The sequence below is a fragment of the Heteronotia binoei genome, chromosome 7 (assembly GCF_032191835.1).
Source record: "Heteronotia binoei isolate CCM8104 ecotype False Entrance Well chromosome 7, APGP_CSIRO_Hbin_v1, whole genome shotgun sequence".
Classification (NCBI taxonomy): domain Eukaryota; kingdom Metazoa; phylum Chordata; class Lepidosauria; order Squamata; family Gekkonidae; genus Heteronotia; species Heteronotia binoei.
In genome coordinates this window covers 94,251,126-94,265,726 of record NC_083229.1, presented here as the reverse complement: position 1 = coordinate 94,265,726, position 14,601 = coordinate 94,251,126, and the positions used below count along the sequence as shown (strand labels likewise).

The 14,601-nt window shown below is 43.2% G+C and overlaps 1 protein-coding gene across 1 annotated transcript in view; it reads left to right on the top strand.

Annotated features, from left to right (window-relative positions):
- The first annotated feature begins 13,957 nt into the window (after positions 1-13,957).
- TMX3 (thioredoxin related transmembrane protein 3) overlaps positions 13,958-14,601 on the top strand; it is a 32,378-nt gene continuing 31,734 nt past the window's right edge. Inside the window, exon 1 of the mRNA XM_060244063.1 lies at positions 13,958-14,072. Coding sequence (XP_060100046.1) covers positions 14,027-14,072 — 46 coding nt within the window. The 5' untranslated portion in view covers positions 13,958-14,026. The remainder of the gene's footprint in view (positions 14,073-14,601) is intronic.

Sequence of the window (14,601 nt, the reverse complement as noted above, 5' to 3'; positions counted from 1 at the left end):
TAATATCCAGATGTATTTTTCTTTTATGGTCTAGGTATCTTTTTGTTGTTAATGAGAACCATTGGTGATAACTTTCTGGATGGTTGGTGTTAGTAGTCCAAATTTCTCTATAAACCAGGTCAAGAAGATGTGTTGCCCAATGGTGTATAGCCACATACAAGAAACCAAATGCATATAGATAACCAACATCTGGCTTTTCAGTACTTTGGTGAGGAATATTGTAATAAAAAAACATTGCATAGTGTGTAGTATATACATTTGATTTTTCTCCTCTACTATTTAGTTCATTTTTGCCATATATTAAAGTAGCCTAGAGGTCAACTCCTTAGGGGACTTTTATAAGGAAAAAAAAGTAGTATGATCATCTGACTCAGGAAAACACAATTTTAGCCAACATCTGTTATTCCTGTTCATCAGGTTAGTAAATGATTATCAATTAAATTCTACATTGTACATTTTCAGAGAAATCTGATGGGTAGGGATAGACATGAATTGAACCATGAAGCAAAATTTGTCTTGAATTTTGTCCTGGTCATAGTTCATGAACCAAATTTTGTGATAGGTTTACCATCATGAAGCAGTTTTGAAGCAGTTTGTGAATAGGGCAGAAAGCAGGGTTTTAAAGGGACTCTAAGACCCTTTACACCTTTGCTTTCTGTTCTCTGAGGTCGTTTTCGCACTCACCTCCAGCCGGCGCGACCCCCCTCTTCACCGCGCAGGATCTGCGCGGATTTCTCACTAAATGCCGCGGAGCAGCCTTTTGCGCCGGAAACTCCCATCGCAAAAGCCGCTCAAACGTAAATCGCCAAAAAGCAGTTTGGCGTTTGAGCGGGCTTTGCGCCGGGAGTTTCCGGCGCAAAAGGCTGCTCCGTGGCATTTAGTGCGAAATCCGCGCAGATCCTGCGCGGTGAAGAGGGGGGTCGCGCCGGCTGGAGGTGAGTGCGAAAACGACCTGAGAAAGTTGCAAAAACAGGTTTTTGTTTAGGCTTTTGTGTGCAGTCCCGTTAAAGGGACTGCACAAGAAAAGGAAACAGCTGAGCAGCTGGGAGTGCCTCCCCACCACTCAACCATTTTCAGGGTTTGACAGTCCCTTTAAAGCAACTGCACAATAAAGAAAACAGCTGAGAAGCTGGAAGTACCTCCCTGCCACTCAGCTGTTTTTCAGGGTTTCTTGTGCACTCCCTTTAAAGGTTAAAGGGATTGCATAACAGCCAGAACAGCTGAGCAGCAGGAAGCAGACTGCTCCCCACCATTCAGCTGTTTGTTGGGCTTTCTGCAAACCTCATATAAAGGAACTTGAGATCCCTTTCAATGGGGTTTATGGGGGCATGAGCCAATTCAGTTCGTGAATGAACCTCCCAGTTCAGTTGGTGGTTCAGTTTGAAGTTCGATCACAAACTGACATGAACTGCATTTTTCTGGTTTGTGCCCATCTCTACTGATGGAATGATGTACGTTTTTAGAAAAACTCTGACATTTCAAAACACATTTCACTATCTATTCTTCAACAAGATTTTTTTTTTAAATCTGCTGTTACTCTGTAAAGCCATCTACTGGGGGATGGCATCTTCCGCCATCTCACTTGTTGTGTCAGGAGGCTCCACAGTCCTCAGAATACTAGGAGGGGGGGTAAGGCTCCATCCTCTTCCTCCTGCCCAGGTGGCCTCCAGTCTCTTGCTCAGACTTCCTGGCAATTTTTCCCTGGTGTGCTTCATAAACCTTTTATACCCTTCTTCTCCTGTCAGATGTCCCTCCCCCTATTCTGCCCACAGCCTCAGCTTCTGCCTATCACTAGTGGTCCTGGGTGACTGGCTCTCTGGGATACTGATCTTGGCTCCTGTCCAATCCCTCACCTGCCCCATATCATGGGCCAGGGCTGCCCTCCCTATGATAGCCACACATTTTGTGTGAGTTGGTCTACCCTTGTATCCATTGTGGTAAAACTGACTGCTTCCCACTCTTACTGAGGTCGGGGTATGGCTGGCCTCCTAGGGTGGTTGGAGGTGTGCCCCTGCAGACCCCCAGCATTGCTGCAATCTCGCCTGTTGATGCCCTGCCTGAGCCTCCGGAGCCAGCCTCTGCTGGCTGAGTGGCTACATCAGACTCTGCTCATGGCCAGTGCACTTGGTTTCCTTCAGGTCCCCCTGATGGTCCTGGGAGCTTGCTGCTGCTGGGGCCTGACTCTGGAAAGTGGATGAGTCTGGGTCCCAGGGTGGTCAGGGGTGGGTGGTAATCTGGGTTTCTTGGCATCAGGCTGCATGATTGTGGGGCACGTTGATGATCCTGGGCCCAGGCATCTAATAATAATTGATTGTTTTAGCTTGGCGTAGATGCTGTACACTAATGGATGGTATTATGTTCAATGCTGGGAAGACAGAAAGCATATTAATTATTAACAAAACGAAAATCCAACATGTGTGCTTGAAGCTAAGGGTCAAAATAAGTTATTATTTCTGTTCTAGATCTTAGCTATACATGTCACCACAATTTCAAATGGGAGGAACTGTCCATTGCAACACACATTTGTGAAAATATACTGCTTCTCAAATCAGGCAATTGTTAAGTTCACAATATTTAATTGGTGTGATATATATGTTCTGGCAACTATCTTATCTCCTGGCGACAGGGCAAACACTCAAATGAAAATAATAATTCTAATGGGATAGCACATATGCCAAGATTTATCATTCCAAAATGTTAAGCTCATCTGTTTTGCCAACATTTTAAAAGAATATCCAAATGAGCTTTAGTGATCACAGATGCTATTTTGCTTTCCAAAGAAAAATCAGATTAACGTCAGAGGTGAAACTCTTTGTTAATAGCAGCAGAGTGTCAATCATAGTACTATTTCAAGATAACTGACTTTTTCAAAACCCACAGACATCACTGCAAAAACTCCCATTGATTTCAATTAGATTTACAGAATACTGACACCAGAACTGAAGAATGCTTACTTGAAAATCCCACTCATTAATTCAAATAACATTTTAAAAAATGCTTTTGGCAAAGATCATTGGCTGAACCTAAGGCTATTTTCATAAGTGATCCAGAGAAATACTACTGATTGTGTTTTTCTTCACATCCATTTCACAAATTCTGGCAACAACACTTTAAGGGAGGTCAGTGTTGTTCTCATATTGCAGTAGGGAAATTGAGTGTGACTTAGTGGCTTGTCTAAGGTTATTCACTGAGTTGTGGCTGAGGTAAAGTTTGGACACTCGTGACTCCAGATTGTGATCATCACCATTATGATAGCATTATGATCTGACAGATAACTCTACCTCTAATTCAGGATATGTAATCAATCCCTAACAAGGCTACAATTATTTTAATAGCCTATGTTCCTGTGTCTTCAACAGTAGCTGGAGCTACAGACATTAGCATGATGTCATAGTACTTACATTGTGAAAAAGGCTTAGATGCTTCTTAGTTTTACATACTGAGCTATAATTAAAGAGCAGGCCAAATTGATACTTTTCTTTCTCACCAGCTGACCACCATAACCTTAAATTGTAGTATTTGTTAAAAGGAATGTTGAGGAAGCAAGCTTCTCTTCCCCACTGCTCTAACCCCACCCCTCCATACAGCTAAAATAGTTAACTATGCTTCCCAATGACCACCAGAACTCTGTTCTCCTTTTCAAATGTCATAGTTCAGTACTGGCATTTTGAGGGATTGGGTGTTGCTAGGGTTACCAACTGCTGCTTGGGAAATACCTCAAAATTTGGGGGTGTAGCCTGGGGAAGGTGGGGTTTGGGGAGGTGAGAGACCTCAGGTCTCCAGGGGAACTGAACAGTCATTTGGAAATCAGTTGTAATTTCAGATTCCCAGCCTCCAGCTAGGGTTGGCAACCCTAGGTGCTGCCTTTGAAAAAGCTAAAGATAAATTATTAAAGTTTCTGACTTCTAAAAAAATCTGATATTTGTGTGGGGCTTGTTGCACAGTCCAGTGGAGTGGAATCCACATAAAATGTTCTGTCCATATAATGTATACAGATATTGTGCATGGCTGGAAGTCCTCTGCTACTGAATAATACCACCCACATACAAAATGGCTCACTATGATATATATTGCAGGTGTATCACAGGCACAAAAAAAAAGTAAAAATGAATGCAAAACAGAAAACTCAAGAACGTGAGCTGTTTCAGACAGTTGCCTTCTATTGCATACATAGAAATTACATAACGTTAGAACATCAAAACGCACTCAGAAGATAGTGAGCTTGACTACAAACTGAAGTATATTGGAACTGGAGAACTAAGCATGGAAATAAACACTGACCCGTTATTCTCTCACGGTCTGCCCACATGTATTCACATGCATTTGACAGATCCAAGATGCAAGGACACAAATGCTCTCTTGCTCCTTTTATGTAATCACAGGCATAGAGGAACCATATAGATGCATACCCATACACACAAAGATGGGCGGAGCTTGTTACTCACCTGGGTGCTTAGGATCTCCAGTTCACTCCTGGCCACTGGCAGAACCACTGCATAAAGAGGAGGGGTGGAAGTACCTTGGGCTGCTGCATTCTTGTTTTAGGAAAGGTCAGCTGGGGAGGGGCAGCTGGGGCAGACTGGATATAAGACCTCTTCGTTACTGTCCATCCAAATATATAAAAATGGATGTCTGAAGGCACTAAGAACCTGCAGCTTTATCTTGAATGAGCATAACAGAAAAATCCCAAAGACACAGCCTTTTGTGAAAGTAGGGTTGCCAGGGAGCAGGAGGGGTAGAGTTGCCAGCTCCAGTTTGGACAACTTCTGGAGATTTGGTAGTGGAGTGGAGCCTGGATAGGACAAGGACCTCACTGGGGTACAATGCCACAGAGTCTACCCTCAGAAGCATCTGTGTTCTCAGAGAAACTGATCTCTGAACTCTGGAGACAAACTGTAATTCCAGGGGATCCCCAGGTCCCATCTGGAGGTTGGCATCCCTACATGGAAGAAAAGGCACAAGGTTATACAGACGTTGACTTTATATGCATATTGTAATGTATCCCTCCTCTTCAATTGCAGAGGCATTTTTCTTCTGCAGTAAAAAGAGCACTTTCTGAAAAAAAGGAATCCACTTCAAAGAGAAATCTGGGAGATGGAAACCATAATATGTGTTCAGTTTTATCCCACTGATAGTAAGGATACTGCTTTAAGCATTTTTATTTACAGCAGACCTGCAAATATAAAGAACATGTTTCAAGAGAGAGATGTACAGATGGCAAAGGGCTCTCTCATTTGGCTGTCTTGTTCCAAGAGACCAACACCTCATGATACCCCCAGTTCTGCTAACAGCAGGGTGCTGATATGTCTGTAGGCAGCTTGGACAATCTCAAGATGACTATACTAAACATGTTTTATTTTAAGATCTCAAGACATTGACAATGTTGTTCACAAGCCAACGGAACATTATTTTGCTTTATAGCTTTCAAGCCAGAAGAGGAGATGCAGAGTTCTGTAAAATCAGTGGGATTCTGGAAGGTTAAATCATGTTGCATTTAGCTTCAAAGTGGCTCTCTCAGCTTCCAAAGGGGATATCACAAATCTAGCTTCATCTTAACATCTGGCATCAACACAGCTTTCCAAAAACACTGTAGGGCCCATAAAATAAACATTCTGCTAAGTTTTCCAGATAGTCTCAAACTTGCATCCACATATCCAAAGCTGTATGTTGATCATGTGTAATAAAATTTTATCAGGGTGTTTGTATTAAGTATCACTTCTGACATTACTTTTTATGAACAAGCAACTTTGGATTTGAATCACTGACATAATACAAGATTTATATTAATTTCATTCACCACTGGGAAACCTCCAGAAATCTATGATAGTAACAAAATAGACATCCATCTGACTATTCATTGATAACATTCATAAGAATCGTAAAGATAATCAGATTTAGATATTTCTACCCAACTTTTCTCCCAAAGGAGCTATCAATAGATTGTCCTCTTCTTCTCTAGTTTATTCTTGTAAGGTAAGCTAGGCTCAGGGAGTAAATGACACCCAAGTCACACAGTAAGCTTCCATGGCAGGATGGAGTCAGTAAATGACTGACCCAAGTCACCCAGTAAGCTTCCATGGCAGAGTGGGGACTCAAACTTGGATCTGACACTCCAAGCACTACATGTTATCTGTCTGATGCAACTTTGACTTGCAACAACAATCCAAATATAGGTGAACTTGAACTAGAGATTTGGTCTCCTGTAAAGTTAATAAAGTCACTGGGTTTACGATCAGATTAAGACTGTACAGTATAATCTGTCTCAGAACTAGATAATCAATTCCCATGACTAAGGATAAGTGGGCAAGGGAAGTTGAAATCTTTCAAGTTTGCATAGTACCCAGGACTTTTTTTTGAGCAGGGATGCAGTTCTGGCAGGCTTGGCATCAAGGGGTGTGGCCTAATATGCAAATGATTCCTGCTGGGTTTTTTCTACCCCCCTCCCAAACACCCCCCCCCCCCGATAGTACAAATCCTGGAATAGCTTATTTTCAGTTTGTTTGGTTTTTTGTCTCGTGGTTCTAAGAACCAAAATAAACCCTGACGGGAAAAAAAAGATCCTGGCAAGTAGTTCTGGGATGAGAAACTACAGATAGGGAAAGGGTTCAGCTATCTCCTTCCACCCACTTATGCTGCACTTTCATCTTCACTATCTCACTTTACAGAAATTCAGCATGGCCAGATGTAGGCTGTGTGTTGTCCACTGAGCATTCCCAACTCTACATAGGATCACACCCTTTAAAGTGCACTCAGGCAGTCTCACTGAATTCAATAGATACAAGAAGATTCACTGCCAAAACTGACAATATAATTTCTCGTGAACACAGACTGTAAAGAAGACCATGCTTACCTGACTATCTTTTTGTAGCAAACTGAATGCCAGCTTGTTAGCAATTCCTGTCACATTGGGAGCAAATATACCACACCTGATATGCGCTTTTGACAGAGCTGTCATCTATGGCAACAATCATTCTAAATGAGGTTCTGCCCAGTTTATGTATTTCAGTTGAAGTTTGGAAACTCCCTGATTTGCTGCTCAGTTTAGGCCTAAATGCCAATAATAATTAGTAACATGTGTTGATCAGTTGACATTGCTTCTCGCCAGCAGGTGTGCCAATGTGAATGTGGTAGCTGCAACAGCTGCTGTAAACGGTGGCAGTAGTGGTACTAAAAACATCAACCTGGGATCACAGTTCATATTACAGGAAATACAAACACTGTGTCATGCTAACACTTTTAGTAAAACTTTTTTTAAAAAAAATCATACAAATCTTTTGTACACACTATAAAGAAGTACAATTTCACAAGATTACAAAGAAAAGTCCATTATCTGAGCACCCGGATATGGACTCATCTAGCCAAAAGTCTTCCTCAGGATGGAGTATTCCTATTTTCATCAAAGTTATCATCCTCTTGGTACAATTCAGTGTTGATATTGGGTGCAAGCCAAGCCTTCACCTCTTCTCTAGACAGATGCAGTTTGGCTGGCAAAATGCTCTCTGCAATCTCTTTCAAAATGTATCATCCTGGAATAAATCATGGTGATTGTAATAAGATACAACACAAACCTGGATGTAAGTGAACAATTGAAAATATTATTATTAAGAACTTACCAATGCCACTTAACTAGGGTTGCCAGGTCTGACTTAGGAAATAACTGGGGGCTTTGGGGGTGGAGCCAGAAACAAGATTATGACCAGGGCTTTTTTTGTAGCAGGAGCTCCTTTGCATATTAGGCCACATACCCCTGATGTAGTCAATCCTCCAAGAGCTTACAGTAGGCCCTGTAATAAAAGCCCTGTAAGCTCTAGGAGGACTGGCTACATCAGGGGTGTGTGGCCTAATATGCAAAGGAGTTCCTGCTACAAAAAAAATCCTGGTTGTGACAAGCACAATTGAACTCCAAAGGGAGTTCTGGCCATTACTTTTAAAGGGAATGTGTGCCTTTTAAATGCCTTTCCTCCATTTGGAAATAATGAAGGATAGGGGCACCTTCTTTTGGGGCTCATAGAATTAGGCGCCCTGGTCCAGTCTTTTTGAAACTTGGAGGGTGTTTTGAGGAGAGGCACCAGATGCTATGCTGAAACTTCGGTGCCTCTACCTAAAAAAACCAGCCCTCCCAGAACCCCTGATACCCAAAGATCGATTCTCCATTATACCCTATGGGAACCAGTCTCCATATGGTATAATCGAATACCCAGCAGATATTTCCATCCCCACCCCCACTTTCAGATGGCCCTGAAGTGGAGGGATGGCCTCCAAACCAGGGGATCCCATGCCCCTAACTGGGATTAGCAACCCTACCCTTAACTGTTTATATGTATATATCACAACCTTCTATGGCGACGCCAGCCTATCGCCTCCAGCCTCAGCGACAGCAGCTAAATATACGTTAGTCTCTTCGGGGGTCTGATACGGTAGATGAGCAGGGGACCACCGCAGATTCGAAGTCTTTCCCAATCACACAGGCACCAGAGAACGTAACAGCAAACTATAGAGCTTTATTTACAAAATAGGCTTTAACTGGGGGATGGGATGTATGTACAGAGGCTAGTTTGTATCTTGTAGGAATAACATTTTCTTTACAGTATGTCAGCTAGACCCTCCAGCAATGCTCTGAGGTATTTCAGGGTACACAGTTCTTCAATTAATCCACTCTCCCAAACGTTAATCAGGCTGGCCTCTTGGGCTTTGAGTGCCTGGTCCCTCGAGTCATCTGGTTTGACAAGCCCCAGCTCTCCTGACTCCCTCAGACCCACGGCTCTCCCTCAGCCACCTTATAAACTCTTAGGAGCAGTGTATCGTATGTCTGTGACCACTAAGGTCTTCCACTTAGACACTCTCTGTCACCTTCCTCTTCCTTAGAGGGCACTCGTGACCTAGAGATATACCTCACGCTCAGCCACCTGGCTGATTTCACAGAGTGCATATAGAGCTTCACTTCACACCAAGCCTCTCACACCACACTCTCAGTCCAGCTCTCTCTTTCTGACCGTTTTTTTCTCTGACAGTTAATCTCTGAGCCGTTATCTGTCACTCAGGACTTGAGAGTTCTGAGCACCCCTGGCCCCCACCTTCGGGTCACATGACTCAGGGCTCTCCGAGTCCTCAGCTTCTCTATTAACCCTTTGATTCCGTCACAGTATATAAGGTGCAAACCAGTCCTGAACCTCTTTTCTAACAAAAAACAAAAGCCTTCTGAATTTTGCTGGCAAATGCTCTCTACATTATGTTTATATTAGGAGCAAGCTATTCCTGATCCTCTTCTCCAACGATATGCAAAAGTCTGTATTTTGATGGTGAAAAACTCTCAATACCACTTCAGTGTTTATTATTAGGAGTAAGCCAGTCTTGAATCTCTTCTTTAACCAGTATTTCCTGCAGTCGAGGTAGTGACATGTATGGAACTATTACAGAATATGAAGATAAGCAGAATGGATGCAGAGGGAACCTAGAAGCAGTTTACTGATAGATATGCCTAAAAGTTTTTCAGCCATCAAAAAGTCTTCTACGTAAGCATAAAAAACCTCTGACATTTTTGACTAAAGCTGTTATAAAGAGACTGCAACAAGGAGAAGGCATTAAAGGATGAACTAGGCTAACTTGGTTTGCATTAAAGTTTTTGTAGTTCTATTGATTTCTACTACTGGGAGCTGTTACATGTATATCTGTATATTATAATCAGGATGTAGAACCATTTTTTTAAAAAAATATACATCTTTATGCATTACAGTGAGTTTGATGTGGCTTTGGGAACAAAAATGATTGGCAAGCTTGCTTGCCATCACGTGTGAAAATTATAACACAATCAAGTTGTACATAAATATTCATGAACTCGTTCCCTAAAACTGTATTAAGGGAGAAAAAAACGTATATATTAGTCTAGCACATATCTCTTTGAATGTGTTTCACTGTAATGGTGTAGTCCATTTGGAACAATTCTATTAAACAGAAATTCAGTCATTAGCACACCCACTCAGCTGAAGTGCTGCAATTGTTAGCAGTTCATATATTGAGACTCAAATCCACTAAAGCTTATGCTATAATAAATCTGTCACTCATCAAAGTGCCACAGGGCCAGGTAAATAAGCACAGCGTTTCATTCTGCTTAGAAGGACGTTTTTCCTGTTCCCCAATGTTGAGTATGTTTAAGTTAAATCCTGATTACTATTTATAAATGGTGATTTCAGTTACCATTTTTTTTTCCAAATATACATTTGGAAGTAATCTTTCACACACTGAATAGTTTTACACACTAAACAGAAGTGCTTTATTAATGTCAGCTTGTTTTGTACCTCTGCATTCATGAATAAAGCACTTCTTTTGAGATTTTAAAACAGAGGGCAGGAAGGGTTGCATCAGTGCTTGGTTCTTGTGGGCCCTTCTTACACACCCAGGAAAATGGTGACTGACACTTTGGGGTCAATCAGAATTTTTTCTCTCAGCCAGATTGGCAAGGGATCCTAGAGATTTTTGCTATCTTCTGGGCATGCAGCAGGGGTCACTTGGGATGTGAGGGGGGGGGAGGTATTTGTGAATTTCCTGCATCATGTAGGGGGTTGGACTATATGACCGTGGTGGTCCCTTCCATCTCTATGATTCTAGGATTTCACTGTAATAATGATAAAAAGCACTAGTTATTTGTTTATATTCATCCTTGGTTATAAGACCCTCTTTCAATTTCCTAAATGAGTCTTTTTTATTCCTCAAGTCTTTAGAGAGCTGTTTATGAGCCACCTTGGCTTCTTTAGGCTCCTCCTATTTTTCCTTCTCATAGGAATTTTGTATTTGTGCCTTCAATATTTTGCTTTTAAGGAATTTCCATCCCTCTTCAACTCCCTTCTCCATAAGTATTTCTGACCACGGGATTTTACCCATTCTAAACAGAACTACTTTTCTAATCTCATTGATTTCAATGAATTCAGTGAACCTGTCCAGGATTGCACTGTTAGTGTTTCAGAACGGCAATAGTCATCGCTACACACAATTTGATGATTATATCTGAAACGCTGTCATACATATTAAAAGTATGATATGGACAGTGTACAAAGGGGTCAAACCCCCAAAGTGTGAAAAAATCCCAGATATCTTATCCAGTTAGTGACAGTGCAATCCTAAACCATTCCATGCTTCTAAGACAATTAATTTCAGTGGATTTAAAAGTGTGTAATTGTCCTTCAGTTTGCTGGGCAAGTATATAAAAATAGTATGCTGATGATACACAAGAATCTGAAATATTTAGCTCTGTGGACCGTTGGAGTTCACAAGTTGGTAATGGCTTTTCAATATATTGATGGGGTGCACACTTTATTTAGTCATAATGACATGACTGATCTTGAAGGCCATCCCCATGAGTATAAAGTCAATGACAAGAGTTACAACTATATATACATACCAATCAGAGAGAGATACCAAGAATGGCTTCCTGTCATGTCATAGGTTATTTTTCTCGTGACTGACTTGTGAAAGTATTCCCAAGAACAAAAACTCAAACATCAAAAGGGTCCACTGTCAGTGGTATTGGTAACAAAATAACTAATAGCAAGAAAATGGTGGAAGGTTGGGATATGTGGGTGTGAAAGAGAAATTATGCCCCATTAATACCACAAGATGTCCTTCTAACATCATGAATCAAAAAGCAAAGCAGTAAAATTAGCGGTACATCTTATCATCAAATTTTATTGGCAATTAAGTTAGAACTGTTGTAATATTTAAGTCTACAATCTTTCAGAGGAAAAAGACTGACAATCACAGGTTATCTCTGATGTGACTTGACAACTGGTTCAGTACTACCAAACTCAGTTTAAAAAACTGAGCCAATCATAACACATTAATACACCTTTTCAGTTCACAGTCATAAAAGTGATGCCAGAAAGAGGTTAGGAGACTGCTCAAGACAGGGCCAGTGGTGGCAGTAATACCTGAGATATCGGATTGGAATGGTTCCATCAAGTGCCAGGTCAAAATCACAGAAGGGGTAGGCAGAGCAGGGCTCACTAGCTGATGTTGCTCTGTTCCATCACAGTTGCCATTCCAGTCCCAGAATACACCTGCTAGCCCCAGGAGCTGTCATTCCATTAAGGATCCTGTCATTCCAGTTCCAAAACATTTATTCTACCCTTAGGGGCTGTAGTTCCATTCTGGTGCCTGTCATTCCAGTCCCATAACACACCAGCTACTCCTGGGTACCTTCCACTCTTGGTCTCTCATTCAAGTCCTAGAACATTTCTGCTACCCCTGGGGCTGTCATTCTATTATGGGACCATTCCAGTCCAAAGACACTTCTGATACCCTTAGGGACTGTCATTCCACTCTTGGGGCTGTCATTCCAGTCCCAGGTAGTCTAGCTTGTCCCAGAGACCTTAATGAAAACTGCATTCTACATTTTCTTTGCAACTCTTGAGCTGCAATGTATTTTAACGGAGCTCATGCAAGTCAACTGACATTCCTGTCTTCCATTATTTCCAATGGGTCTTAAAGCCTCTCCCATTGTTTCCAATGGGCGGTCCTGTCATTCCTTTTATACATCTCCTACTCTACTTATTCTGACAATTGCACATTGTTTACTTTAAGAGAGCATAAGAGAAGTCATGTTGGATTATGCCAATGGCCCATCCAGTCGAACACTCCGAGAGTCACACAGTGGCCAAAAAACCCAGGTCCCATCAGGAGATTCACCAGTGGTCTTTCTTTCAAGTAAGAGTATAAGGGAATGATGTTTAAAAAAACATTTCCAGCCCACACATTCATTCTCTAAAGCAGGGGTGGGGAACCTCTGTCCCGAGGGCTTTATACGGCCCTCGAGGTTACTTGGTGTGGCCTTTGCAGATTGCTGGGCCAAACCGAGCCATGTGACAGCCTCTATGGGGCCTGGCTGGAAAGCAAGGATTATGGGACCCAGCCACGCTGTGCAGCAGCCTCCCCATGGCCAGGCAGGGATCACAGGGCCCAGATGTACTGTGCGGCAGCCTCCCTGGGGCCTGGCTGGCTGGCCAGAATTGCTGTGGGGCCAGGTAAAGTTACTGTCACAGTTTAGTTTGCACTTGATTATCCCAGATGGTGTGGCCTAATATGCTAATGGATGTGTGACCTAATATTAGGGGATGTGTACCAATATGCTACTGAGGTCTTGCTGGGCTTTTTCTTCAAAAAAGCCCTGGACCTATGCATTTGCCTAGCGTGACGGGCCAGGTGCGTGTGTGTCAGATTAAGCTCTCCCCACATGACTTCAAATAGAAAAAACAATTATTTGCATTAATTTTGCTGGCCTGAATCATTCTCCTTTGACAGAGCACTGTTTTTTAAATTGGTAATTTTTTATGGCCCGCAAATGATGTTATAAATATCCATAAGGCCCTTGGCAGAAAAAAGTTTCCCCACCCCTGCTCTAAACCAACGCGCACTGGTTTCACCGAGAACCTTTGACGACACTGCAGCTTTAGCAACTTCCTGGCAAGCAAGGAGATGAAGTTTTTTTACTGATGCCTTTGCAGTGAGGAGCACATGCCCCAAGCTGGTTCCTCTCTCCAACGGGGCTACACAGTCCCAGGGATTCCCATTGCCAGGGCCTCCTCAGCTTGAAGAGGGGCGGGCTGCACGCCGCCCCCGCCCCAGTGAGAACTAGGACAGCGCCGCCTTGCCTCACTCTGGCGCGGACTGGGGGTCGCCGAGCTCGGCCTCTCTCCTATCAGAGAGAGACGGGCCTGTCCGGCCGCCTTCGCCAAGCACTTTCTTTTTAGGCTGGCCTGACAGACGTTCCCTCCTTCACTTTCCCAGCGCCGTTCCCCCCCCTCCCCCCGTTTGCAGGATACCGAAGGAGCTGGCAGACTGGGAAACCCGCTGCCTCTTTCTTGCCTCCAAGACACAGCGAGGCAGGGATTACTGACATCGAGCCCGTTGCTTAGCAACTATCCCTCCTTTCTTGACTTGCCGAAGCGCCTGCGCCGCTGGGGGCTGGGGTGGGGGGTGGGGCTAGAGTATTGTTTCCCCTTCCGGAGGGTTGTTGGCTGTGCCGGTTCCTGTCAGTATGGTAGCCACGAAAAGAGAGCGGCGTAGCCTTTTGTGGGCGACTGGTATGGGCGGGGAGGGGAAACGGCGTCGGAGATGGGAAGCGGGATGAGGGTGGGGGGTGGTGGTGAGGTGGTCGTGGAGTGAATGGGTGAGATGGGCGGAAGCCGCTTGGTTTCCGACTTGACGGGGAAGGGTCGGCTTGGCGCGAACGTGTAGCTTGCTGGGGAGTTCTGCTTCGAGGGTGGGGGCTTGAAGAAGCAACTTCCTTAGGTTTGTCCATGTTGCAGCCCGTGGTGTTGTCTGTTGATGGGAGCGGAGAATTTTGTGTGGGTAGTTGCAAAGAGCTAACAAGGAAGCAGGTGTGTGAGGTGCAGCATTTCAAAGCACTGTTTAGTGCATTTCCCATGTCGCGCATAATTCACTGGTGAGGCTGATAATGATGATAAACTCAACATCCACTTAACTGCCCTCAAGGTGCTGGCAGTGTATTTTTAGCTGTGCACAAAAAGATGCTTATGAAGCAGTAATTCTTGCTCATCCTTTTCTTTGGAAGGTACTCAAACTTCCCTGTTGTTTAACAAAATAGGAGTC